The sequence below is a fragment of the Heterocephalus glaber genome, unplaced genomic scaffold (genome assembly GCF_053883595.1).
Source record: "Heterocephalus glaber isolate CG9 unplaced genomic scaffold, H.glaber_assembly_v1.0 deba00001509, whole genome shotgun sequence".
Classification (NCBI taxonomy): Eukaryota; Metazoa; Chordata; class Mammalia; order Rodentia; family Bathyergidae; genus Heterocephalus; species Heterocephalus glaber.
The window spans coordinates 30685084-30712621 of record NW_028258325.1 but is presented as its reverse complement, the minus strand read 5'-3'; the positions used below and the strand labels follow the sequence as shown (position 1 = coordinate 30712621).

Genomic DNA, 27538 nt, shown 5'->3' with positions numbered 1-27538 from the left:
ACATTACTATACTGAATACTATAGGAAATTATCACACAGTTGGTAAGTATTTGTGTACTCAAATGTAGAAAAGGCACAGTGAAAATACTAGGTGATAGGTGATAAAATTTTTTTAAATAGCAAAACATTTAGGTGATAAATATTCTTAAACTTCATTATAATCTTAGGATCCACCCTTATATATATGTGGTCTATTGTGGATCAAATGTCATTATGCAGTGTGTGCCTGCATTATATATATGTAGTTTCTTGGGAGAGAAATGAGAAAAAAATTAAAGCTTACCTCAAATTCTAGAAGTTGCCTGATAAAATAATGACTGCAGCTTTCACAAACTGAAGGAAACAGTTCTTTGCATTTCAAAGCCAGTGGATTTGTCTATGTGTGAGAGAGGTGGCCCTTTGTACAATGGCTTCTGATTTGCAGATTAAACTTGTTTGATACTGTTTGCTGCCATGATGAGCTCTGCTCATTTCACACTATTTGTTCTCACTATAATTTTGACAATACTCATTCTTTTCTTACCAAATATTCTTCTTTTTTTTTTTTTTGGTACTGGGAATTGAACTCAGGACCTTTCACTTGCCAGGAGGCAGGTGTGGCACCACTGAGCTATATCCCTAGCCACTTACCAAATATTCTTGAGAAAGGTTATAGCTTGAGAAAGTGTCTATAGCTTTCTAATTTCTGTGTTTCTTAAGGAGTTTATGTGAATCTTCCTGATGTAGAAAGCCCTATGTTATCATTTCAGAATCAGAATGTTCCAAGTGCTGAGAGTCTACTTCAGCCAAATTCCATGTTTTCCTTGAGTCTTTGCTGCCTTTCTCCCTATTTGTTCATATTGTGATACTTTGCAGATTTTCTGTACTGTTTGATCTTTCTTTTAATTGGCCACACCTTATAATTAGGTGCTCTGGGCTTTCTGCATCTTACTTTCCAGGGGCCACATGGCACCCCAAGGTGACTGTGACACTTACCTCTGGTATATACAGCTAACGGTCCCTCTTTCCCAAACCACACTGCCTCACAGACCAGCTTCCCTGTTCTTCATCTCATAAGACAGGTCCTCAGTGTCATTTTTTCTCCTAATGAGTGTTCCTGAGTGTTCCTTCTGCATCATTTCTTACCATCTGTCATGATCTGGCTGTGTGCTGACTTGCTTAATGCCTGTTTCTGATGCTACCTACAAGCTCTGAGGTGGCAGGAGCTGTACTTTATGTTGTTCATCGTTCTACCCAGCTCCCAGCAGGGGCTTATCACATAGTACGCATGCAATAAATGGTTGGCAAATGGATAAACATGCACAGGCTTCCTTTTTTATATTGATGCTCTCTGATTATTTCCTCTTCTTCATACTCTAAATATGTCAGTTTACTGAATCCTATTAAAACATAAGTTCCATGAGGAGATCTTTGTTTTGCTCAGTGTGATAATATTTGCCTCCCAAGTACCTAGAATGATGCTTGGCAAGGTCATATTTTCATGTTTCTGTGACATGGCCATGTTCTGTCTATATTGCTGTGTTACAGAAGTAGTTCTAAGTGCTTTGCATGCAGTCATTTATTTCATCTTCACCGTTGTCCTTGCAAGAGTGGGCAGGTACTGTTAGTGTAAGAAACCAAGGTATTAAGATGTTAAATCATTGTTCATTGTCACACATATGCTAAATGCTGGAGCTAGGTATCCAGCCCTGGGCTCCTGAATCCATGCTGTTCACCACTGAGTACCATGTTATAATATCTTTTAATGTTTATGTGCATATTCCATGTTGAATATATCACTAAAACCCTGTGCCTCGTTGCATACTCTGTGGGATTCTCAGCAGTTGAAGAAGTACTAGTTGTCTTCAAGAGATTTAAAAAACCAAAAGTGGCCCAAGGTAGGAACAAGTGTGTAAATGGCAAAGGTGGGAACTTGGTCTGTTTTAGGCCCACCCTGGGCTCTCTCCCTTTGTGCTGAGCTGAAGGACCCCCGCCGCACATTCTCAGCATGGCCTGAGGTTTGAGGAGCAGACAGACACTTATTTATTTATTTATTTACTTATATTAATACATGCTTATGGTGCATAATGTTTACGTTCCTTGTGTGGAGTTGGCACATGTGTATAACAAATCTTAATGCCTTTTTAAAAATCCCCTTTCTTTCTCTCTTCTTTCCTTTCCCTGAATCTCTTGGTCCCCTTCCCTTTTAAGAAAGATCTGTCTTTCTACTTCTTACTATCTTTTTTGCTCTTTATGTATAATTTGGGTTCCTCATATGAGAGAAACCACGCGGTATTTCAGCTTGTGTAGGCACTGATTTAACGTGAACACTTCCTGAGGATTGTCAGGGTTTTTGCCCCTCATAGACATCTGACAGCCATGTCTGTTCTTTCCTGTAGACAGTGGTAGCAGCCACATGTTGCCCTCCAGGACAGAGACGACCCCGTCACCTGCAAACGATACAGGGAACGGACACCCAGAGTACATTGCATATGCGCTCGTCCCTGTATTCTTCATCATGGGTCTCTTTGGCGTCCTTATCTGCCACCTGCTTAAGAAGAAAGGCTATCGTTGTACCACAGAGGCTGAGCAAGATGTCGAACAGGAAAAAGTTGAAAAGATAGGTAAATAACCTGGCTTCTTTTTCTTGGTGGGATGGGGTAGGGAAACAGTTTTTAAATAAGAAGCCGTACTTGCATACTTCCTATCTCTGCGAGGCACAGTGAGCCATGTGAACAGCAGCTCTGGGTAGCAGTGTACCTTTCCCAAGAATCACACCTAGAGTTTGAACCCTTGCTTTCGTTAACTGGCTACCTAGTAGGTATTTACCTGCATTGGTCCTGTGGCCTTGGGCAAGTTACGTGCACTGTGAATCTCTGCTGTGTATGACTGAGCTGAAATTTATCTCTAATTCATGTAGTTGGCATTTTAACTTAATTTAAATGAGGATAATAGTCTCCATTCTGTAGGGTGGTTGTGCAATTTAGAGAGGAGATTTGTTAGTGGTTGGGACATATGGTCTCTCAGAAAAAAATTAATCCTTACTGTTACGATTGAATCTGAGTCTAATAAGAATGGTAGGAAAACTAAACAAATGTCATCATTTTTGTAGTCTTACTCTGCATTCTGTAATATTACATTTTTGTTCTGTCTTGAGCCTGCATGATTGAAATATGATTATGTAGTAAATGATTGTGGGAACAGTGCAGGAAAGTATGATAGGAACCAGTGCCTTAGTATGAACCCCATGGTGTCCCATCCTTTCCTTGTCACCTGGAGTTTTAGGGAGGGTTTGAATAAGTCTGAGCCATGAATCCTGTTTTCCTGTCATTACTTTCTAGTCAACTTTTTGGGAGGTTTTCTGACTTGGGCCTTGATTATTAGTAGATAACTCTCCATATCCCGTAGAGCCCCGTTCGGGCAGTCTTTGCAGAGAGGTGGCATTTGGAGTAGGTCACCCAGCGAGCAAAACCACAGGATGGCAGGGGAGAGGGACCTCATTCCTTGCCAGCTTGCTGGTCTGTTTGTCTTTTCCACCCCCACTGACCTTTGAGGCAGAGGCAGAGCATGATGGCAGGATGAGTCATGTTTAAGCTTATGACCAAACCAAAGTGGAGCATTTGTCAACAGAAAGTGGGGCCTGCCCCTCTGCTCCTTCTTAGATGTCTGTAGGTTAGAGTTAGCCATCAGGTTCTGTGCTGTCCCTCTGAACATGTGCATTCATGTTGGAGAGTAGCCAACCCTGGGAGAGAGAAGACTCTTTTCCTGTACACCTAGATTGTTCTTGATGAACCTGATAGAGGTTTCCACCCTCCTTCTTTCCTTCCCTGTGTATTGAAACAAGTTATACAGCTTGGTTTCTGAATGGAGCCTTGATAGTTTTTCAAAGACCATCACATTATATTGCTGGTACAGAGTCCTCCAAAGTAAACTGAGTTTATGGGCAAATAACCAGGGTCAAAATTTAGATAATTGGGAAGTATATTCAAAAGGATGAGAGTTTTATAAATGAGAATGAATATCTAACTTAAAAAATAAATCAGTGCTCTTAAGTTTATGCATTAAGCTGGAATTAAAAGCTAAGGAAATTTGTTTCTTTTGTCAGCTTTCTTCTTTGCATTTCCTCTGAGGGTTTAAGGAAATGATGAGAAAAGTAATAGCAGTCAAGAGTATATGAATGCATTTCTATACTGTTGTTTAGAAAGTGAGTGGATATTTGACCATGAGAAGAGATTGATAGACAACTCTGATACTTTCTTTTTATGTTTGTTATGCCAGTAAAGTCACAATACATGACACTGGAAAGTTTGGGTCTGAAGGAGGAAAGCTAGAATCTCTGCATCACACATGACTACCTGAGCTTCCTGGAAGCTGTTCAGTGAGGTCTTGGGCCCTGACACTGAATATCTAATTGACTTTCTGCCTGTGAGTGGCCAAGTGTGATACGTTCTCCCACCCTCTTTTCTCTTTCAGAGCTGAATGACAGCATAAATGAAAATAGCGACACTGTTGGGCAGATTGTCCATTACATCATGAAAAATGAAGGTATGGATATTTTAGTGTTCAGAGCAATTTAGTATTCTTGTTCTATCACAAACCTGCTTTGAAGAATCAGGATTGGAATGGGCTCGCATTGATTTTACCTAAGCTCCCTAATTCCTAGGCTTCCAGCATTATCCAGGTGCGGGGAATTCACATTAGTATGTTTCTGAGTGCCAGCTGACCTCGGTGTTGAGGAGAGCCAGCCCTGGGGCTGATGGCTTCTGTTCCAATCCCGAGCTCCCTGCTTCCAAGTTGTGTGCAGTTGGAGAAATCCCATTACTCCATGAAGCCTCAGTTTCCTCCTATGACATGGGAGTCATAATAATATTTACGTCACAGCACTGTTGCAAAATAGCATGTGAAATACTGTGTAATAATTAGCACTCAAATATTATCTATTACTTTGTTTGTACTTAAAAAATTGTGGTAAAATATACATAAAATTTGCTACTCTAACCGTTTTAAAGTGTAGAATTCCGTGGCATTGAGTTCATCCACCGTGTTGTATAAATATCACCACTGGTAGTTACAGAACTTTTTATCATCCCAGACTGTAACTGTACACATGAAGCAGTCACTCCCTATCCCTACTCCCCCAGCCTCTGACAGCCATGCCTCTGCTCTGTCTCTAGATTTGACTGTTCTGTTTCTGTTATCTGTTCTTAAGTGTGAAAACATTTAAATAGCTTATCCCTTGGAGTACATGTCTTTCTCCTGTGAAATGTATTCTAACCCTTCCTCTTCTTCAATGGAAGCTTCATTGCATTGTGACTGATGGTCATAGTTCTGACCACTGGTATTACCTTGAGAGCATCCCGCCCTGTTTTCTGTTGCTGTCACTAAACACCACACACGCTACTTGGGAAGAGCAGAGGTTCGTGTGGCTTGTGGTTCTGGAGGCTGGCATGTCTGTTGGTGGCATCTGCCCTGCATCTGCTCAGGGCCTTCTCCCTGTATCGTGACATGGCAGAGAGTATCACATGGCATTTGGAGCAGTTGTGTCTGAGAGAGAGCTTGCTTTGTGCCAAAGTCACTCCCTCAGTAACGCATTAATCCTTGAGTGGATAAATCCACTCTGGGCAGAGCCCTCATGCCCGTCACCTTCCAAAGCTACCACCTCCAGATACCATATACATATGATTTTGGAGACTAAGTTCCGACACATGAATTCTGGGGACCCACCCAAACCATAGCAGATTCTATCTCAGTAGTTTCTGAGATGTGGAGACTCGTTGCCACGTATTCAATAGCTGTGGATTCCTATACTTTGAGTTCTTGTGCCAGTTTAAAAGCACATGTTTTCCCTGGTCTGTCTTTGTTCTAATTGGCACTGGATGAGTCATGTAGCATGCACTGATAAGAGCAGGGCCATTTGTCTAAAAGCTGAAGTCCTTATATATTCATCAGTAAATACCTGCTCTTCTGCCCTCACCACTCTGCCTGCAGATTCCCCCACCCCTATCTTGCCCAGACTGTTTGTCAGTGTGTTCTGCTCTTGTCTGACTGTTTTTCACTTGGAGGAACAGCAGTTTCAAATGCTTCCGCATAATTTCCGGTGCTGTTTTTAGAGTGTGCTTTATATGTATTTGTCTTAGTTAGATCTGGGAGTTTTATGTGTGTAATCTCATCGAATCCTCAAAACATCACTATAGTGTTGACATTGTTATGCCCGCCTTACAGGAGAGAGGGAGTTTCCAAGGAGTTAAATTCACATGGGTAGTGAACAGTCCATCTCTTTCCATCCAGTTCTAGATACTGTGTGCCTTTAAGCCACAGTGTTGCCTCTCCTCTCTCTTAATTTGCAGTTTTCAATTTCTACAGTCTGTAGAAATCAGCCATACTGTATTCATGGTGGTATTGTTTTTTTATCTATTTAAAAAACATTTTGTTAGTACATATTTGCAGTACATAATGATTAAATTCATCGTGGAGAGTTGGTACATGTGCATAACACCTATTAATTCTATTTATTTCCCCTCCCCCCTTCTTGTTTATGATTCAAACACGTCTTTAATTTTGGAAATTAATTTTAGTTCAGGCAACTGTCTGTTGGAGGTCGGATCTATTAGCTGCCCTGTTTCCCTACACCCTCACGCCTCGCTTTTGACACAAGATACGTGGGCTTTTTCCATACTAAGCATTTCTCTAGCTCTCCAAACACCAGCTGGGTGTCCTACAATTCAACTCAACTCTGGCTGTGTGTGCCTGAGAGTTAACATGTGATCCCTCCATTAAGGGCTCAGTCCCAAACACTGTCCCTGGTTTAGATGCCAGTCACCAGTCCAGGCCTCTGGTACTTGTGACCCACAAGGTATCAATCATAAAATTTCCACAGACTCCTGCTTGGGTTTAATAGTTTGCTAGAAGGTTTTTTAGAACTCAGGGAAACATTTTATTAACATCTATTGGTTTATTATAAAGAATGTAACTCAGGAACCACCGGAGTGAAGAGATGCATAGGACAAGGTATTGGGGTGAAGGGTGGGGATACAGCTTGCACCCCTCTACCCGGTCCCCAGTGCACCACCCTCCCAGCACCTCTGTGGGTCTAGCAGCCAGGAAGCTCCTGGAATCTTGAAAGTTCCAACTCTAATCCCTCAGCTTTTCTGATGACTGGCCCCACCCTAACCCATCCCAGTAGACTCAGGGGCTTTAGTGGCTCAATATGAATATCAGACATTCCCATCTCTCAGGAAGTTCTGAGGTTTTAGGAGTTCTCTGACCCACCTTCCTGCTGACTTTTCCTCCCTACATTAAGGGTTGGATTCATGCCAGTTCTATCTTTTCTTTTTTTTTGCTACCGAGGATCGAACTCGGCTCCTTGCGCTTGTGCAGCAGGCAGTGAAACCACTGAGCTAAATCCCCAGCCCTGCCAGTTCTATCTTTTAATCTGTGAAATAGAGCCAAACTGAATAGCTTTTGGGTGGTCAGAGTTTTCTTGCAGATGGAAGTTTGGAAAATACTAGGGACTCTGTAGCTGAGCTTCTTCGGCGGGCCCTTAAACTGTCTGCAACAGTGTAAACTGAGAGTACTGCGGTTACTCCTCGAGATCCTTGATTATTCCCACGAGGCCAGAGATCCCTTTGTGAAGTTCTTACCTTGACACTGTTTATACATGGCAGAAAGGACACCTTTACAACCAATATGATTACGAAATGGGCTCTGAAAGGTGATGCGCTGATTGTGCAGTCCTGCTCTTCTAGCTATTCAGCCTGTGCGGGTGATGGGTGGACACCCGGACACTAGAGGAGAAGGAGAGTGGCAGGGTTTAAAGCACCTGCTCTCTGCTCACACAGACCAGAGATTGTGGCCGAGTCTGTCCCTCTGTACTTGTGTAACCCTGGCCAGTCATTTACTATCTTTAAGCCTCAGTTTCTTTATCTGTAAAATGAGGGTGATAATTCCTCCTATGGTTAGGGTCATTGAAGAGTCCAGTATGGTAAGGCCTGTAAAGCTTTTAGCTGGCATATAAATTTTGGTGGTGGCAATGTTAGTTACAGCTTGGGACATTTGGGGAGTGTATAAGGAAAAGTTTGAGGAAATAGTGGTAGGAGACACAGCAGGACATTTTTTTCTTGCTTGATTTTGACTTTTGTGCCTATTATCAAGAAGAAATTCAGGAGGAAAAGAGAGGAAGAATTTTCTAGAAAAACCTACTAATTAGAAGATTTCTTCTATTCTTTTTCCCTTTAACTGGTTCCCTCACTTGTGGAAGGAAGTATAGTTGACAGAATGTTGGCATGTGTCAGGAAACTGTCTCCTGGCTTATTGGAATTATGAGCAATATGCAAGGAGGAGAGAGATAGCCCGTCCTCTGTATCCATGAATTCAACCCAAAATTGAAAATGTTCAAAAAAATTGCATCTGTATTGAACACGTGCATACTTTTTTCTTGTCATTTTCCCCTAGACAACACAGTATAATTGCTGTTTATATAACATTTACATTACATTTGGTATGATAAGTAATCTAGAGATGATTTAAAGTGTGCAGGATGTACATGGGTTATATACAAATACTACTTACATAAAGGACTTGAACTTTTGTTATCTTTGGGAGGTCCTGGAACCATTCTTCTGTGGATACCATGGATAACTCTTTATTCAAGAGAACTTACCATTCTTTTATTATAATTTCACAACCAAATTAAAACATGTGTTTAAGTCCTAACAGTGGTGTTTCAAAAGTCTTCTCATTACAAGAAGACAGAAATGTTCCCAAGGGACACGTTACTGAAATTTACTCCCTGGTATAGACTTGAAAGTTGGCCCAGAGGTGGGGTATGAATGTTTGCGCACATGTGTATAGATGTGGACGTGTGTGTCAGTCCCACATGCTCCCCCTGCTCAGACAGGGTGGGTGTGAATGACGTTTGCATAGAAACTAGAGTTTACTCTTAGAAACTTCACTCAGTGCAAAGGGGCTGTTGGGTAATTATTTCTGAGAGATAGGGATGAGTCACAGGAATTCATGAAATCATGAGAAATACAAGTACACAAGAAACAAGCTTGAGTAGTGACTCTAATATATTTTATCTTCCTGGTATCACTGTATAATTTGGTGTTTTCATTTTAGAGGCATTCATCATTTTATGGGTGATTAATCTCAGGCAGCTATTTAAACTTTTGTTTTTAAAAAACTCATTACTTTAAGTGCTCTTGTTACTATCTTTGTTTTCATACCCTTTGTTATTTTTCTTTTCCTCTGTTCATAGTTTTGAAGTTTGATAAATGATAACGTTTAGTAAGTGTGAACTGACAAATTATTGTATATCTTGTATACAATAAGATACACAATTGTATGTGGGATTGTATATCTTTATTAGTCCTTTTTCTGTTACAATATTGATATACCTGAAGCTGGAATTTTATCAAGAGAAGAGGTTGATTTAGTTCACAGTGTTGGAGGCTATAGGTCTGAAGTCAGCCAGCTGCATTGATTTGGCTCTCTCTGGTGATGGCCCGTGTGGCTGGGTCACATAACAGTGGGTGGCATCATGGGGAAAGCATGTGCCAAAGGGAAAGGTCACATGATGAGGGAAGTCAGAGCAAGTCATGAGTTGGGCTGCCTTTATTTTTTGGTGCTGGGAATGGACCCAAAGCCTCACCATGTTAAGCAGATTGTCTATCCCTGAGCCTCATCTCCAGCCCTCTTTTTTTAACAATGTTCTTTTGAGAACCAACCAGGGTACCATGAGAACTGTATCAATTCTTTGTTGTTGTTGTTATTGTTGTTGTTGTTGTCTTCTTTTTGAGACAGGGTCTCCCTAGGTAGTTCAGGCTGGCCTTGAACTCACTATGTAGCCCAGGCAGGCCTCAAACTTGTAGCAGTCCTCTTACCACAGCCTCCCAAGAGCTGAGGTTACAGGCCTACCCCACTGCACCCCGCTGAGAAGTGTATCAATTCCTTCTGAGGGCAGCACTACCTGTGACCTAACCACCTTCCACTAGGCCCCGTCTACCTCTTAAAGGTCCCGCCACCTCCCACATTGCCACACTCGGGATAGTCTTGTAACATATGAATCTTTGGGGGAGATAAACCACTTCCAACCTACAGCAATATCCAAACCCTTTACCTGAAAGAAAATTGTTTTCCTGGATCCTTTTTATTAATCAGAAAGAAAAATACTTTAATTATCTTTGTGTGTGGGAGAGATACTGTGGGTCAATTGTTGGTATTTTTGTAATGTCAAGAACCTTGTTTTAAGTCAAAACTTGTGTTTAGAAGTGAATTTTGACATCCTCATGGAAACTTATGAAGGGCAAAGAAAATGTTTCTTTTAGCAAAGAGTGGTATGTTGTGTTAATTTCTCCCTCCCTTCCTTCCTTCCTTCCTTCCTTCCTTCCTTCCTTCCTTCCTTCCTTCCCTCCTTCCTTCCCTCCTTCCCTCTCCCTCCCTCCCTCCCTCCTTCCATCCCTTCTTTCTTTATGCAGTACTGAGGATTGATCCCTGGGCCTTCTCACTGAGATACATCCCCAGCCCTTCTAAAATTTTTTCAAAATTTTGAGAAAAGTTCTCTCTAAGTTGCTTAGTTGAATACATAAGACTGGGACTTGCAGTCCTTTTGCTTCTGCCTCCAAAGTGCTATGATTATGGGTGTGTGCCATTATGCCTAGCAAATATGTCTTATTAAAAAAAAGATTCATGCACTCTCAAGGGTGTGTCCCTCAGGAAGATGAAAATTGGATCTTGGGGGAGCCAAAAAATTCTTACTCTCTTACAACACAGCTGTGCACAAAGAACAGAAAAAGACAGGTAATATATCTTTAGGGTTTCACTTTCCCAGGAGGCTGATAAGGGGAAAATGTGGAAAAAGGCTTCTGGGTGGGGCTAGAAGGAAAAGCAGGTTGAGAAGGACTGTATGTAAACCCCTAACTCTGAACTCCCACACAGCAGGGTTGGAGCTGGACTCAATTGTCCTCTTCTGGGGATGTCATTTGAATGAATGTTCAATGTCCGGTGGTAGTGGCTAACATGGTAAATAGTGATTTTTTTTTTTAAATTCTTTCCTGTCTCGAGAATCTATTGTGGTTAGTCATATGAACAGTGCTTTAAAGATCAATGGAAAAGGTTAGGAGTCAGCATTAGTATTGGGCCTTGCCAGTTAAATAGCCAGGAGAAACAGCATTCCCGGAGGCTTTATGCACAGGAGCTGCAGGGAAGGGGCCCGGGTGTGACCAGGGGACCCCAGAAGCAAGGATTTGGTTTGCTTTTGTTGCAGCCTAGCTTCCTCCTATCCCACATATTTGGAGGTTGTTTTTTTTTTTAAAAAAGAGAACATTTGAAGCCTAATTTAATCTATCCTATATTATAAAACATATGTGTTGTGATCAACACTTAATTCTCTGACACATGTCCAGACTTCAGGGTCCGAACTGTCCAGAGGCAGAGCTAAGCCAGTTGGCCCACCTCCCTCCCTTACCCTGGGGTCCTCATCCGTGAAATACAGGAATTACGTTATGTGTTTTTTCCAGCAGCTTTTCCGATGTGATAATGCTGTGACTACTCATTCATCCTGTGTTAATTCTTTAATTTCATTTTTATTCCTTAGCAAACGTGGATGTTTTGAAGGCGATGGTAGCAGACAACAGCCCGGCTGATGCTGAAAGGTAAGTGCACCTCCTCCTCCTCCCACCTAGTGGTGCATTTTTTATTTGTTTGTTCAGCTATGACGTTTGAAACGCTGTTCAGCCAGAGCAGGTTTCCCGACTTGGCTCTGTGGATGTTGGGGGCCAGTACCCCTTTGCTGCAGGTGTCTGTGCACTGTGGGATCTTTGACAGTGTTCCTGGCTTCTGCTCACCAGATGTCCGAGCACTGCCCCTCTTTGACCCCGCAAGGTGCAACAAGCCCAAATGTGTCCACATTGTCTGTTCCTGAGGGCCCTCCCCTGGTGCAGAGCTGCTGTGGAGAGATCCGGGCCGGAGGAATGAAGGCATAGGGCCAAGAGCACGAACACAGCTTTGGGACTGGGAGCTTTTGGTCTAGTCTTCCCTGCACCGCTTCCTGGCTGCTTGTGCTTGGGTGAGCTTGCTGACCACACTGAGCTCCAGTCCACCATCTATAAAATGGAGATAACCCTGTCTTGTGTTGACTTCATTAGGTTGAAGGAATGGGAAATATTGGGGCATTGAAACTGCCTTCCTAATAGGGGGATTATAAGCAATTTGTGTGGGCATACCCGCCAAAATGTGATTTTATATTTCTGATTCTAGGTTATGGTCACTAAGCACCATAGTCCTTCATAATTAAGGACAAATGTATAGTTTTCATTTTTCCAAAAAGGAGCATGTATTGAGTGCCTGATGTGTACTGGGTACTGTGCTAGACATGGCATTCACAGCACTTTGCCCTAGAGGAGCTCATTGTGGGCACAGAGGTGGGCATGTAAGGCATTACAGGAGATGGAGCCTGAACCTGCTGCAGGAGCAGCACACTTGGGGGATCTAGGAGCTCTGTGGGGCTAGCAAAAGTCACAGTGACTTAGGGAAGAGGCATCATCTGAACCTGGTGTTCCAGAGACAGGGCTGTTTATTCCAGGACAAAAGGGGCTGGGGTACAGTGTTTGACCTGGGATGGCCAGAGAATGTGCAGTGGTAGCAGCGTGAAGGCCAGGAGGGCTAACTGGGCCTGAGAGCCATGGCAAGAGGTTGGATCTTTTGCTGCTTCATGAATGGGCATGCACATAGCACAGGTTGAATATTAATGCATGTGCCACCCTGGAGGGATGAGATGAGCTTTGAGTGCAGAGAGGTGAGCTTGGGAAGCTCCGGTGATGTGATTCACAGATGGACACAGACTGCTCCCACAGTCCAGCCCTGACTGCTGCAGATAGCTAGGTTTACGACCATATCAGCTTCTGGTGTCTTTGTCTCAGTTGTCTTTGGGTATCCTGTGGTAGTTGTCAGGTTTTACACACAGGTGGTGCCTGATAAATGATTGTGGGATGAATGTAGTTGAAAGCATGAATGCAGCTTTGCAATATTTGGTGATAAATTCACATTGTTTCTCTCTGGGAGGTTCCTGTTATGGGTTTTTAAAAACTTAGAAAACATCCCTAGAGTACAGCAGGGAAATTGATTTGCTGAATGTGGATCCTGTCCCCTCACTTGTGGTCTGTACCTTTTTAAAACATGAGTGAGTTGGGCAGGTGTTTTGGGTCCCTTTCTGCATCTCATGTGCCAGGCTCTGTGATGCACCACCGGCTCATTCCTCTCTGTTTTGCCCTGTCCTGTTCTAATCCTTCCTCTTGTAGTGGCCAGAGCCTGGATATGTGCCATTTGAAAGGAGCCAAATCTGGCCTACATACACTCGCTTGCTATGTTTTGGCTGATCTGGCCAAATTTCTTACAGATGATTGGAAGTGGTTTCCATTGTTTCTGAATCACCATGTTGTGTGTTCAGTTACACCGTGGTTCTTGCAATTCAACTTTCTAGGTTTGGATCTCCGATCCACACTTCTTTGCTTGTTACTTAGCATCTCTAACCTTGAACACCCTCTGTTTTATTTCTACTCTTTGTGGTCCTGAGGATCAAAGCCAGGGCTTCCCACATGATAAGCAAGCCCTTTACCACTGAGCTTTATTGCCTGGCCAATCCTTCTTTATTTTTTTCTTTTTGAGATAGGGCCTCAGTATGTAGTTCAGGCTGCTCTTGAACTCACTATGTAGGACAGGCTGGCCTCAAACTTGTGACAATCCTCCTGTCTCAGCCTGTGGGTGCTGGGATTACAGGCATGTGCCACTGTGCCCGTACCTGTAAGGAAATTATTAATGCTTGCATCATAAGGTTTTTTAAAGATTAATTGAATTAACACAAAATTCTTGGAATCCCAAGTCTTAATTTTTCTTTTTCTTTTTTTTTTTGGTACAGGGCGGGGATTGAACTTGGGACCTTGCACTTGCGAGGCAGGTGACAGAACCACTGAGCTAAATCCCTGGCCCAAATTTTTCATTATTAATATCAACACCATCAACATCTGTTTTGAGCATCACTGCTGATAACTCGACCTGAAGCTTTCTTCCTTTGATGCAATAGTCCCATTGGATTGAATAGTCTTACAATTATAAACCCTCTTATAATTCCATTGGACTTTAAGTTTTTCTGTCTCTCAGGGCATTAGTGTTCAGAGGATCATCCTGCTGAGAGTTCTAGGCAGATGCTGAGCTGCGTGTGAGCAACTAGCATGACTGCATGAGAAGGGAGATGCATGTTTTGGAAAGAAAACTCATACTCCTAAGTCAAACTCTGTATCATCATTAGAAGCGGTGGCTTATTTGTAGCCAATTAATTGAATTCTAGAAGTGATAAATCACATTATGATTGTTTGAAATGTGTTGTCACCGTGTGGTCCTGAGAGCTGAGTGCCTGTGTCTAAGGTCAGTCTACAGAGTCCATTTGTACAATTGTTTTCCCCATTTTAATCCTATTTCTTACATGACAGGGAGAGAACTCTTTGGCTGGGAATTCTTTCATGAAATCAGTGCTAACTTTTCCTTTCCTCTTCTTCCCACCATAGCCCCTTGACCCCTACTACCCCCGGGAGCCCTGTGAGTCCTGGGCCCTTGTCACCAGGAGCTACTCCAGGGAAGCACATCTGTGGCCACCATTTGCACACCGTGGGTGGAGCTGTGGAGCGAGATGTGTGTCAGAGGTGCAGGCACAAGAGATGGCACTTCATAAAACCCACCAGCAAGTCCAGAGAGGCTCGACCACGACGCCAAGGAGAAGTCACAGTTCTCTCTGTGGGCAGGTGAGGTCCTTTAGAATTCTCCTGGTTTGTGTGGGTTGCTATGTGTTAAATGTGAAGTATGTGCTCCTAAGCCTGGCTCAAGTTAGACCTGTGGGCTTTTGGATGTTTTCTGATCTGGTTATTTTCAGTTACAGGAGACTCCTGAAAGGCACCTATTGCTAGATCAGGAGATGTATTAATTAAGGGAACCAATTGATTACCTATAACAAAACTGAGAACCACAACTATATACAGCCTAGACCTTTAGTTTCACTTATGGAAATGTAAGCACACAATCAAGGAACAGTGTTTTGGCTGGCTCATCAACCTTTTCCAGTTCTAGGCCCCTTCATCCCATGGCTGTGCCAGGTTTGTGAGCATAAGGGGGTTTGTGGAGAATAATGCACCAAATGTTTCTACTGAGATAGTCCTGGGAGTGGCGCATATCACTGTGGCTCATAATCCACTCAGAATTAATCACCTGGGGACTCCTGACTGGCAGGAAGCCATGTTGCCAGGTGCCAGGCAGAAGAGATGAGAGGGATCTGGCACTCTGCAACCTCTGCCACATCAGGTCCCTTGCAAACTGTGCTGACTGCTTACTTTAGTTCATCTCCACTGTGTCCTGGGTGTCTCTGTCCTAAAGTACCATTTCCTTGTGAAAGAAGACCCTGCTATTCGAGGGACACATTAAGCTGACATTAAGCATTTTTGCAGTTCCTGTAGTTAGAGTGCTTAAGTCCTTGCAGGAAGCTCATTGCTAGGGCCACCTTTGGAGAGGCAGGTAGATCGCCAGTGCTGGAGACTGGGTAAGCATGTTACCAAGGCACCTTCTTTTTCTATGGAAAAACCTCTGGCCAGAGGAGGCTGACTCATTGCAGCCTTGAATCCTCACACCACTGCTTACAAATGTTACTGAGGCCCCGTGCCTCAGTTTCCCCCTGCCTAAAGTGAGGATGACATACTCACGCATCCCATAGGGTTGCTGTGAAGACTCAAAGAAATGACTCAGGGAAAGTTTTGAGACCTATTTGGGGCACTTCTGTACCCAGGAAATATCAGCCACTTTTGTTATTATCCTTATTTTAATTTATTTGGGTTTCATTATTTTGTTGCATAAGCCACAAGAAAACTGAGGGCTCTTTGCCACTTGCAGCAAAATGGTACAACTCTTGACCACAGTGTTTTATTAAGAGGTAGAGTCATGGGAATTTATGGATACAGACGAGTGGGAACCTGTAACTGTTTGGACAAAGCACATTTTGTTTGCTTTAAAAAAAAAGTCTGCTGAAATTTTCAACCTATATTCAGTATGGCTTCTCGAATACCTGAAATCCACCTCTCTTTCTGGGCTATTGGGCCCTGTGAGGATTTAATGTTTACAGGCTGTTTTTCAGCCTGTGTTGCTCAAGGGTCTTCCAGTTTGACAGAGTACGTCTGTGTACCCAACTTTGCCCCTGCTCATTTCCTTCCTCCTCCTTATGGTCGGTGATCTCATTTGGAACAAAGGAGAATTTTATTTTATGTCATTTTAAAGGAAATTAAGACCAGAACTAGAAAGATATGCTATTGAAAGACTATAGGGATGGATTATAATATTCTAAAAAATTACTCAATTAATGAAAATCTCTTCCTTTACTTCAATTTTTTCCTTAATCGTTAATGAAAACTTTATCTATATAAAACAAACAGAAACAAACCCCCTGACCATACCACCAGCTAGTACTGAAAGAACACACCTTTGTTTGTGTTTGTGTGTGTGTGTGTGTGTGTGTGTGTGTGTGTGCGCGCGCATGCGCATGTGTGCACTAAGCTAAAAGGATCTGATAGGATTGAATTTTTGTGAGGTGGTTACCTAGTGCCTATTTGGCTTATGACTGTCTAGTTTGCTAACCCAGTTATCTTTTTCTCTGAGCTTCTATGGTTACAGAAACTTTTGTTAAAACCCATGTCATTGTTAGAAACTGCAGTGGCGAGGCTCTTTAATATTTGAATACCTGTATTTTCTAATTTACTTTCATACTCTATAAAATATCACTGTAGTCTGTGATGTAGTTGAGTCACAAAAGCTGGACACGTGGGCAGGGCACAGGGGGATTTGCTGGTCAGAAATGTCACTCTTGTTGAATATATTTTCCATTCCTATCCTAACTTTTGGCTGAGTTTGTTAGGGGTCTTACAGATAAATACTTTTGGACACACTCCTATTTCTTTCTTAGTGAAAAAGCAAAGCCATCACATCTCCCTTTTTCCTTCCTCAGATTTAGAGTCACAAAAGTGGAACACAAGCCAAACCAGAAGGATCGGAGAAGTTTGATGTCTGTTAGTGGGAATGAAAATGTCAACGGAGAGGTGCCTGTGACACCGGTGAAACGAGATCGAAGTGGCACAGAGTAGAAGGTGAGCTGTAGTTTGGCAGCTGTGGGGTGTGGTGGTGCACGGTGGGCAGAGGTGCTGAGAGCCTGTGCCAGTCTGTGCCACATGGGAATGACCCTGCACAGGGAATGGGAAAGCGTTTCTGGAAGGCTGAGGGGACTGAGTGGTCACACGTGTGTGTTAATTCCCTTTGTCAGTGGAGGGGAGAAGTTCTGTTTTGGTGCTTCTCCAATGGTCTTCCAGGCTGAGAGGGGCTAAAGATGCTCCGGAAGCAAACTGGAGGAGTTGCTCCTGAGCTCTCTGCTAGCCTCTGTGTGCTAGTTTTTTCTGCCTTGCTTTGGGGAGATACGGCCCCTTCTCCTACCTTAGGAGGCACGTAGGGGCTTTCTGTGAAGAGGAGAAGCTGAGTAGATCGGTTTGCCTTATGGCTCTGAGGCAGTTCCTGTTAAAAAGAAGGATGATGAAATGAACAATAAAAGTAGCTTATATTAAATCAGTATTCTAGTCTTCTGGACTTTGTGCCGGTGTACATCTCTGATGTATGTCATCATTATAAACGTCCCTAATGGGTTGATGAGATCTTCCCCCTTTTACGGAGGAGGAGACTGATACATGGAAAGGATAAGGTACACATTGAAGATTATATAGCTGGAAAGAGGAGCCAGGATTTGAACCAGAGTCTCTAACTCTTTTTTTTTTCTAGTACCGGGGATTGAACTCGGGTCCTTGCGCTTGTGCAGCAGGCGGTGAAACCACTGAGCTAAAAATCCCCAGCCCTAGAGTCTCTAACTCTTAAGATCAAACACAGCCGCCTTCCCTTCAACCTACGGTGCTGATGAAGGGTGAGCCCTGATTTCAAACTTCATGGTTGAACATGGTAGCCTCTCCTCATCTGTGGGTACTTACACTAGTCACATCCAAGTATTTAGTAGCGACAGATGGCCAGGATGCACCCTGTTGGATATAGATTGTTTCTATCATCACAGGAAGTTTTATGGAGCAGAGAAAACAGTACCGTAGGTGTTAGAATTGGACTGCAGGGTGACGGTGGTAAAGAGAAAAGCGTCCTGAAAAATGTCAGGGAGGGCTTGTCTGGGAAGAGAAGTGCCTATTCAAGTCTAAGGTGAGGAAGCCCAGGCAGGTGAGCTGCCAGGAAGGTGGGGGTGATAACGAGTGTGTGGGGATGGGGTCATTACTTTGGCAGGGCACTGAGCGATGGAGCAGGTTGTCTGTGTAAGAACCTGGCTTAATCTAGCCCCTGATTAGAGCATGGCCAGGATTGGGAGAGGTGCAAGAAATTAGGATTGCTCAACTGGCTTTTTGGCCCAAATTCTGTCTGTATTTGACTATGGGAATTTGAAGTAATCATCTCAAGTCTTGACCACATGTAACTGGTTTACAATGTGCTGTTTTCTGCAAAGCACATTGTCATCCAGCAGGATTGTATAAAAGAGGATTGGGGAGCTTCACTATTTGGAAATTTTACTTATGTACCCTTAACCTTTATTCTCCTCGGACGTGAAATAAAGGTATTAAGTACGTTTAGTTAAGGCCATTGCCAATGGTGTGCCTGGCATACAGGTGATGCTGTATAGAGGGTATTCAGACTGCGGTGTGCTGTCGTTATCCACAGTGTGCCCACCGGTCCTAGAAAGGGTCTACTCTGGGCATCCAGCTTGTTGTAATTTTGAAATTCAAAATAAAAAAATTTATTTTGGAAAAGCAGAAAGAATTATAGGAATGCCCCTGTTCCAGGAAATAAATTAATTATAATACAGCTTTTGGGGTCCTCTGTACCTGGCATACCTTGACAGACCATTCCACTTGTTAACTTATTTGATCATAGGACAGCAATAGGTGGATGCTAGGTACTACCTCATTTTGCTGATGAAGGTATTAGGCACAGAGTTTAAGCATCTTGTTTAAAGTTATTAGCAATGAAATGATGATTTTAGAGTCAAAGCCAGGCAGCCTGGTATCACAGGATTCATTCATTTAAGTCAAGGACAAATAGGTCCCAACTCGGGTTGGAACTTACTGGGGTGACACCATGTGATTCTTCCAGTAGGGCGTGGACTCAGAGAAAGAACTGGAGGAATGTCATTGGCATTTTAAAAAATCATATATCCATTAAGTTTTTTCCTGCTAGTTTGCATGTATGTCCCATACAAGGAAGAGTATAGCTGGGATATGTAATGTGACTTGAGTTTTCAGCTGGGGCAGTGTGAAATTTTTCCTTCTGCCCCAAAATCTGTGGCTCTCGACTGAATCAGATTTGCCCTAAATGTAGCTGATAAAGTAGTAAAGGCATAGTATGTGTCTTTTATACAGTTGAATATGGTGTATTTTTTTCCTGAAAGATATTTTTGTTCAAATTGGGAGTTTTATTTAAGCTGTTTTACTGGATTCCTTTGTTTTACTACAGATCCAAATATTTAAATGCAAATGCAGATTCACTCATTGATTTCTTTTCTTTCCTTCCCTCCCTGTCTCCCTCTTTCCTTCTTGCTCTTCCTCCTTTCTTTCATTTTTTGTAGCAGAAACTAGACTTGGTGTAGTCAGTCCTCTGCATCCATAGGTTCCACAACTGTGGATTTAACTGTAGATCGAAAATACATTTTTAAAAATGTGTTTGTCCTGAACATTGTGCACATTATTTGTCCTTGTCACTATTTGCTAAATACAGTGTAACAGCTACTTACATGGTATTAATATTGCTTTTGTTATTTAGAGTAATCTAGAAATGATTTAATGTTCGCAAGAGAATGTGTGTAGGTTTTATGGAAATACTGTGCCATTTTATATAATAGTATTGAGCATTCACTGATTTTCATATCCTTGGGGATTCCGAGAGTAAATTTGCCATGGACACCAAGGGACACCACTGTGAATGTTCAAGTAATTTGTTAAGGAGATAGGGCAGGAGTTCTCTCTCCCTCTCTTTCTTTTACTCTTTTAAAAACAAAATGTGTTATTTGTCCTCTCCTCCCCCTTATTTTTCTCACCCTGCTTCTTTGGCCTGAATCATTTTTTTTTCTTGTGGTTAGATGTAACTTATACTCTGCCTGATTTATTTTGGCAATGCAGTTAAAATGGTTTCTTTTCTTTTCCCCTCAGAAAATGTGTTTTGATTTCTTCTTAGAAGAATAAGCTTTTGTTCTTCAAAGTTAAATAAATCGAATTGCTTTCAGTCTCCAAATGCCACTGCCTTGTCTTCATTGTCACTGGTCTGTTGCTTTTTAAAAACGATACTGCGCTAAGCATTCTGTATCACATGTTTCTGAGATGTATGGTCCTTTTTCCATTTTTCATTGTATTTTACTGAAAACACTGCTTTGGTGCGTTCACATAATGATATTTCAAACATTTTCACTTTCAATATTCAGTTTTTTTGGTCCATTTTAAATAGATTATTTGCCTTTTATAGCTCTTCAGTTGAAATCCTTCTAAATTCTGAATATTAACCACTTGTCAGGTATATAATTTGCCATCATTTTCTCTTGTTATATAAATTGTCTTTTCATTTTGTTGTTTTCTTTGTTGTCCAGAGGCCTTTTATTTTATTTTATTTTTTTGGTACTGGGGATCGAACTCGGGTCTTTGCACTTGCACAGCAGGCAGCGAAACCACTGAGCCAAATCCCTGGCCCTGCCTTTTAGTTTGATTTAATCTCATTCAATTAGTTTCACCTTTGTTACTTATACTTTAGATGTCATATTTAAAATAATCCATACCCAGACCAGTGTTGTGAAGATTTCTCCGTTTTCTTACAGGAGTTTTACAGTTAATTTTTTATTAAAAACATCAGTGGACATTTCTTTTTATTTTAAATGTTTTAATTATTGAGGCTATTATTAATTTTTATTTTAGTAAAGTTTTTTACTTTAATAAAGTGCCTAGATTTAATTTTAACTGTGCCACTTATGTACCGATAATTTTAGGCAAGTTGCTTACCCTTTTCAGCCCGAGTTTCCTCCTCTTTAAGATGGGCTCATTGTCAGACTTAAATGACATGTTACATGTTTAGCTTTTAAACTGGTTCTTGGCATAGAGTTAGTATCTACTGAATGTTCACTCCCATGAAAAATTTTCATGGCATGCTGGGTGGTCTTATTTATTGGGCCATTTCTGAAGCATCAGTTTTGGCACTGTGAAGCTCTGTTTAATTCCTAAGAATATAAGAGCTTTGGATTTTCAGGACATCTCAGAAATAGGTAGTATTGAACAAATTCCTTCAGAATGTGGGCTACTTTCTCGTTTGTGTTAAGGATACATTGGAAATAACTGCTTCCCCCTTTAAGAGGTGAAATCAAAATTAGGAAAACAGGGATTGAAAGTTTTACTGACCTCACTTCTTTTCGTCTTAAAGATCAGAAGAAGGGGTAGACACAAATGTAGTGCAGACTGAAGGTTTCTGTACCTCATCCTGCCTGCTTTGCTGGTGCTGTGCTGTGGATAAGTCTGCTTCATGTCAAGACTGTTTTGTGGCTCGTGCTTCCACCTGAGCATCCATGGACAATCACAAGTGCTCCTGATTCTCACAGATCTCACTAAAAGCAGTAAGCAGTAACCATGCTACTGCCTGAATGTTCAGCTGCCTGAAGATATCCTCTGCCAGATTAATGAGTCTGCCATCCTTAATCTCAGTCTCCCCCAAAGTCTCAGAACATGGGCAAAATGTAGACAAAATTTTCTATTAGAGTAGAGCACTCATAACCTCTAACCTGACTGCCAAGGGAGTCTTTCTTCCAAACTGAAATCTCTAGCAGAGCCTGGTCTTTATCATTGGCCTTTTGGTCAGCACTCTAGTCTTCTGGGCTGCAACTTGAGTCTCTTATTAAACTTGGCTTATAGCATCCTAGGCCTTCTTCGGCCAGCATCTCCAGACCTTTCCAAACTCCTCCAGTGAACCATTTCCAAAGGCTTCTGTGCCATATGGTCGGTCACATAATATCAGCAACAACCCCACTTTTCACGTACCAAAATCTGCCTTTTTTGTGACTTAACTTTTCTTGTCACTGTAAATGGGATGGTCTCCTAGGTAGGAGTTAAAACTCTTGCTGTGATGAGGCATTCCATCCCAGGCCTGACATCTCTTGCTATTTTTCTCAATACAGAAATGCCAAGTTCCAAGAGAGCACAGAAAGAGTAGGCAAAAATAGTGAAATCCCTATTTTCTACATAATAGCCTAGTTTGAAATTTTTCTAGTTAATTCTCACAGTTTTTACATTTCTGTCTCTCAGGACTTTTTAATGTTTATCTCTGCCCCTTTTACCTTTTTCTGTGCTAGTATATTTCATTTTTATTGACTCCTTCCTGAAAGGAATCTCACATTTCACTATGGTCAGCTAGATGGCACAAATCTCTGGTTCAGCTTTGTTAGGTTGCAAAAATGCAGTTTAGGGAATTAAGTTTATAACTAAAAACTTGATTTGTGCCATTTTGGGGGACAGTGTTACATTTCTATCTTCACCTAAGTGAATAAGGATCCTTTAACTCATCTTTTTGGAAAATCAGTTTCTCTCTGTCTCTGTGCTCCAGTCTCTGTCTCTGATTTCTCCTGTCCCATAATGGCCGCAGATCACTATGAGTATTATGAATGACAGAAAAGGACAATATAGGGCTCAGTGGTGCCACAAATGCCTGGCAAGCACAAGGTCCTGAGTTTGATTCCAGGTACCACCCCACCCCACCCCCACACAAAGGTAAAGGACGATATAGATGATATTGGAATATGTATCTTGAAGGTTGAGCTATAAAATGAGTGAATAAAATAATCTTAATTTAAGACCTCTCTATTAACTTTTTGGTACTTCTTCATTTCCACAGGTTGGTTTCATCTCTGGTTTGCTTGACTTTTACAGGCACACACACTGTTGGGAAGTCATCTGTTTTTGTTGCTCAGGCTCACGTAGGTTCACCATCATGTATGTGTGTTTTGGAGGGCCCTGGTGGCTTGAGAATTTTAGTCTTGCCCAGTCTTCATGAAAGTAAAAGGGCATAAAGCTATCAATTAGATGAGTTATTTAGAAAAAAGCCCTTTGGAGAGCAGGAAAGCACAGTATTTTATAATGTTGACAGGTTTATTTGTAACGCAGTATAAATGTAGACATAAGGAGAGCCAGATGTTAGACATAAAAACCCAACACAGAACCCTTGAGGTTCAGTGGAAAGCTCATGGCTGGTGATGTATGTACCCCAGTAGTAGAGTGCTTGTCTAGCATGAGTGATGCCGTGGGTTCAACCCCAGGAATGCAAAAATCTCAGAAAACAAGAAAGACCCCAGATTGAACACTGTATCTGCGTTCTTACTTGCCCAGTGAAATACCAACCAAGACCGAAGCATCTTAGATGCTCAGTAGAGACCAGAAGTTAACCCCATTTGGTGTGGCTTTGGAAAGACACTCTACCTGATACATAGAAAGTTCTTTGAGACTGCAGTCATCGCTCTGGAGCTCGTTACATGACAAAATATGCCAGTGGAGTTAAAGAGCCTGTTACCCTGGAGAAATGCTGCAGGACTCATAAGGAGAAAGCCCACCACCACCTTAGACACACATGTCACTTTTGAAGCCACCTTAGAAGCATCCTAGATCCTCCCAGTCTCCTGTGGCTCTCAAACTTTATTATTTTTCCATTTCTCAAGTGTGTTAGTTACTTTTCTCTCATTGGTGAGACAAAATACCAGCACCCAAAGTTAAAGGGGAAAAGGCTTATTTGGCTTGATAAAGATTCAGTCCATAATTGGCTGGCTCCAAGGCAGGGTGGCACATGGCAGAGGGGCAGCAGTTCATGGCAAACAACAATAAGAGACCTTAATGGTGTCTCTCTCCGTCTTTTACCCCATTCAGACCACCAGGATTAGGGTGGTGCCAAACCAATCACTCTGTTGCAGTGGTTTAGTAATCACACGACCTTAATCCCAGCATCACACATTCCAGATTCAGCCACCTCTGAAAAAGGAAGCCTTACTTCATCCGAATGAGGCTTTGGGGGGACATCTAAATGTAAGCCATCAAGCTTTGATAACGAGAGCCTTTTAGGATTGTGATACTTAAATTTCGTTTGACTGAATGCTAGAAGAAGTGCATCATGGGGGAAGGGATGAGGCAGGATGGGCTGGGAGTGGGATTTCAGTTCTTCTTTGTCTTTAAATATTCAGGAGGATCAATATGTAATGTTTTCCCCTTCTTGAAGCGTTACCTGTTTTTGTTTTCTCTTGCAGCAGGGACTTTATTTGAAGATTTCTAAGAGACTGAAAACTTACAAGCTATGAAGTTGCCTAAGGAAGATTTTTATATATTTTATAGTCTGTCATGACGTCAGCAAGCATGTGGATACAGCCTGAAAGGGAATGTTGTTGCTGCGCTGGATACAGAACTCAGTTTACCTTGAGAAAAGTTTTAGTTTTAAAAAGTCTGATGAAAAGTTTATTACATTTCTAGAAAAGGAAAGAACTTCTTTTTTTATCTCATCAACCACCCCCAGCCACCACTTTTCCCAGTCACCCACCTCTGGTCTTGGTGTCCACCCTGCAGTTTTCCCCTTAGGATCACTAAGTAACGTACAGTGGAACTGTTTGTGTACAGTCTGAGCTCATGCTGTGTGTGCGTGCGTGCGTGCGTGCGTGCGTGTGTGTGTTGCTATTACCCCTTGTTGTAAGGTGATCTTCATACATAGTTTGGCTCTTACAAAAGATGAATCTTTTGTGGCAAAAGTTCCCTGAACATAATCCAATGTATCTCTGAGTAATTGACTCCCCAAAGACCATAGAGTCAGATGCGGCCAGATGCTAGACTTTGAGTCCCTACGCCAAGAATTTGACATTCACTCCTGCTACCACCATGCCACTCCTCAGGTACTTACACAATGTTGAAGGACCTTTTGGTTTTGATTTTTGTTTTCATTTGAGCTAATCGTTTTTAACTTCTTGGAATAAAGGGAATGGCTTAAATTCACTAAAAAAGAAAATAGGACAAACTGAGCCCAAAACAAAACAACCCTACTTCTCATGCAACACAGGCCCATGCAACTGCTGCATGTTTTCCTTGTGCTGCTGCTTTCCATCTTCTAACTAATGCTTAGTATTTAAGATACGTAGTGGCTTCTTTCCCTGAAGGCCTTGAAATAGTCTCAGGCTCTCCACCCCCACCCCCGTCTCTCTCCAGCTTTATACTTTATAAAACACCTGAAAACACAGAGGCAAAAGATAGTATTTTTAATAGGTCTGAGTTTAGGGGTCTGGAAATCTCCAAGACCAGCCTCCAGCCTCCACGTCAGTGTTGGTAAGGTGCCTTGGGTGCGGCTTTTATTTCAAAGAGTAAAAAAGCACCTTTCTCATTTGGCTCCTGAAAAAATGATTTCCATAAAAATATACTTCACAGTATTTTCACAATATAAATACATATTTTTGACTCTTTGGCATCAAACTAAAAATATCTAACCTTTTCAATGAATGGTAGATTCAGTTTCATGTGACTTCTTACTGACCATTAATAAACAGCATCTGTGTGTAGCTTCGTATATATGGCAAAACAGAAATCAGTATAAAGTCAATTTCATTGCAGTCCAGAAAGTACCAGTCTAGTAATCTTAGGGGTGTGCATTAGTGTAAATAATACATAGGCCATCTAGGTCAATTGTTTTTCTTTAAAAATTAAACATAGTATTTTGCCTAAGATATTCAAATATTCTGCCCTCTAAATGTTGAGGTATAAAATGTAAGATATTCTTCAGCTTTAATTATTTTTTAATTTTATTCAAGTCAGAGCACTTTTTATAGCAATATAGCTGCCAAGAGAATATTCCAAAATATTTAAAATTGTATTTATACCGAGAGTACATTTTAAATATTTTCTCATACTTGAGCAGTTTTTGTCTGGCTTTCTTCCAAATATGCCAAAAGTTAAGCATTCAATGTTTTCAACACATAAGCTTTTTACTGGTTTGTACTATCTGATGAGAATTCTCCAGAGTTCCCAAAGCAACTGATGTTTACAGCTCTTGTGTTTTTCCTCCTTCTTTGAAGGATCAGGGATCCATGATGAACTCACTGTACAGAACACTAATAACAGATACAGCTTCTTGATGTAATAAATGCGTTGGCTACCACCTTGATGTAAAAACTTCGTAAAGGAAAATTTTCAATGTTTTGAATGTCAACTGTATTTTTAACTGTCTGGTTTGTACTTTTACAACTTTTGTACTACCAAAGAAGAGTTAAGAATAAAAACCTTAAACACCATGCGTTGTTTTGTATGATTCATTTATCGGTGCCTTGTATACTGAAGATACCATTGCAACAGGATGGAGCTTAATCTTCCAGGGCCTAATTTCTTATGTCCTAACTTAGCAAGTCGTCATTTGACTGATAGCCTTCATTGGATTTTCCCTCCTGTAGTATCTCAACCCTCTCCATAATTAGAGTGGACCATTGGCTTATGAACTCTATTTGTTCTCAAGGCCTGGTTGTAACTCACCTTGGTCAGTGAAGCCTCAGGCTTCTCTATACAGCCTTCAAAGCCTCGCCTGTATACAGACAGATTTCAGTGTCCCGAGAGAGGCACTGGCCCAAGATTTCTCAATTAACGTCACAGGAAAGGATGTTGTAATGTTCCTTTCAGAGCTCTATTTAAATCTGTATCTGAGACCATCTGGAAGCACAAGTGGCCGTCATTTGGGTCATAAGACTTTGGTCATAAGTTAAATCTAAAATTCAGTCATAATCCAAGTTGTTTGTCAGGCTGGTCATAACTGGAGGGTCCACTGGTATTTTTTAAAATCTGAAATAATTTTTCTCAGAAAAGTTGTAAAAACAATAGTTCATATACCTTTTACTTTATTCCCCTTTAGGTAGTTTTACATAGCCAGAGAGCAAGTGATTAAAACTAAGAAATTAGCATTTGTTCAGTGCTTGCTTCAGCAGCATATATACTAAAATTGGAACATTGGTTCTATACTGTTAACTAAAGAACAACTTAATTTGGATGTCACCACTTGTCCTGGTAACACCTCTTTTTGATCCAGGCCCCCGTTGCGTTGGATTGTTGGTGTTCTCAGTCTCCCACGATCTGTGATTATAGCTAGGTCTACTGTTATGCTTCATGATCTTGACACTTGTGTGGTACATGGCCCAGTTCTTTTGTAGAATGCCCTGCCACTTTGGCTTCCCTGCTGTTTCTTACGATAGATTGAAGTTTTGCATTAGGGAAAAGTCTACCGTAGGGTGATGTGTTCTTCCTGTTGTATCACATCAGGGGAACATGATGGTGACATGTATCACCTAGTAATATCCAGCAGGTGTCACTTTGGTAAATTTAGTATTTTTTTCTCTTTGTAATTAATAACTCTTTGAGTGGAGATACTTTGAGATTAGACAAATATCATGTTTGCACTTAAACTTTCAGAAAGT

At 41.6% G+C, this 27538-nt stretch overlaps 1 protein-coding gene across 5 annotated transcripts in view; it reads left to right on the top strand.

The window, feature by feature from the left end:
* Positions 1-26371, top strand: part of Rell1 (RELT like 1) — a 60803-nt gene extending 34432 nt beyond the window's left edge. For 2 of the 5 annotated variants that reach the window (XM_004867680.3, XM_087187449.1), the window contains exons 2-7: positions 2379-2603; positions 4453-4524; positions 11573-11630; positions 14538-14771; positions 17012-17150; positions 24353-26371. In XM_004867680.3, the coding sequence (XP_004867737.1) occupies positions 2379-2603; positions 4453-4524; positions 11573-11630; positions 14538-14771; positions 17012-17147 (725 nt within the window). In that variant the 3' untranslated portion in view covers positions 17148-17150; positions 24353-26371. The other 3 variants (XM_087187446.1, XM_087187448.1, XM_087187447.1) reach the window with 3 other exon arrangements.
* The last annotated feature ends 1167 nt before the right edge of the window (positions 26372-27538 follow it).